This window comes from Anneissia japonica, unplaced genomic scaffold (genome assembly GCF_011630105.1).
Source record: "Anneissia japonica isolate Jap-2015-1 unplaced genomic scaffold, ASM1163010v1 scaffold298842_len954_cov336_single, whole genome shotgun sequence".
NCBI lineage: Eukaryota > Metazoa > Echinodermata > Crinoidea > Comatulida > Comatulidae > Anneissia > Anneissia japonica.
The window spans coordinates 1-954 of record NW_022708257.1 but is presented as its reverse complement, the minus strand read 5'-3'; the positions used below and the strand labels follow the sequence as shown (position 1 = coordinate 954).

General features: G+C 33.1%; 1 protein-coding gene across 1 annotated transcript; it reads left to right on the top strand.

The window, feature by feature from the left end:
• Positions 1-302: 302 nt before the first annotated feature.
• Positions 303-858, top strand: LOC117106487 (the record flags this gene model as incomplete). The annotated part of the gene is made up of 2 exons (XM_033247849.1): positions 303-482; positions 670-858. Coding segments are annotated over 2 exons (369 nt in total), but the record flags the coding sequence as incomplete, so codon positions are not given.
• Between the last annotated feature and the right edge of the window lie 96 nt (positions 859-954).

Below are 954 nucleotides of genomic sequence, written 5' to 3'. Positions count from 1 at the left end.
CTGCATAACATACCTTGTCAATTGTAGAAAAATTAATTTTTTTCTTTTCTCCATTGTCTATATATTTTATATACTGTACTGTAATTCTATTTTTAATTCATACTTCATAGCAAATGCCATAGCAGAGAGTACATAGTCAGTTGTCTTTCAGTGTGTTTTTCCATGGAGGAAGGTGGTTTTTCTAAATTATAATGAAAGATGTGATGCTACTGTATATTTCACCTTCCCATCCATCCATGGAGAAAAGAAAAAAAATTGCTTTGCTCCATGATCCATACAAACACTTGAGAGGAAAATAATAAACAGACTTTTCTTTACAGTACAATCACCAAGATATTAAATGGACGCAGTTGCTCGAACTATATGAATGGGACATCGGACTGGACCGCACCTCTCCTGGTCTGCGCCGTTTACATAGATTAACTTATGACCACCTACATCTTACCCCATCATTAAGAATGCGGGTTTACATGGCTGCACAGGTATGTTTTTTAAATTTTGTAATAAACAGGTTGTTAATATCTGATAAAATATTTAAATTTAAAATTTAAATTTTTTCCACTTGGCTTTTTTAAAAGCTGTAGTGGTTTTTGCTATTATCATGGAGGAAGGAACTATTATCATTCATTTCCATTTTTTCTCACAATTAATTTTTGATTTTCTTTATAGATTTTAAGTAGCTCGGTTGCAAATGCTTTAGAAGTGTATGGGGAAGAAACCACCAAATCAACAGTGAAGTTCATTCGAATGTTTGACCAATTTTTTGATTGCTTAAATGTGTCGAACTGTTATAAGGGAATCCACAGCAGAAAAGAGGCACTGAAAGAGTACAGGAGTTCTGATGACTGGCGGTTTACAGTATGTATTCACACTGGTACATAACTAAGTAATGCACAGAGCATATGTTCAAAGATGTCCATGTTTAGTTTAAAAATTAACTGAATTGAATTTTTC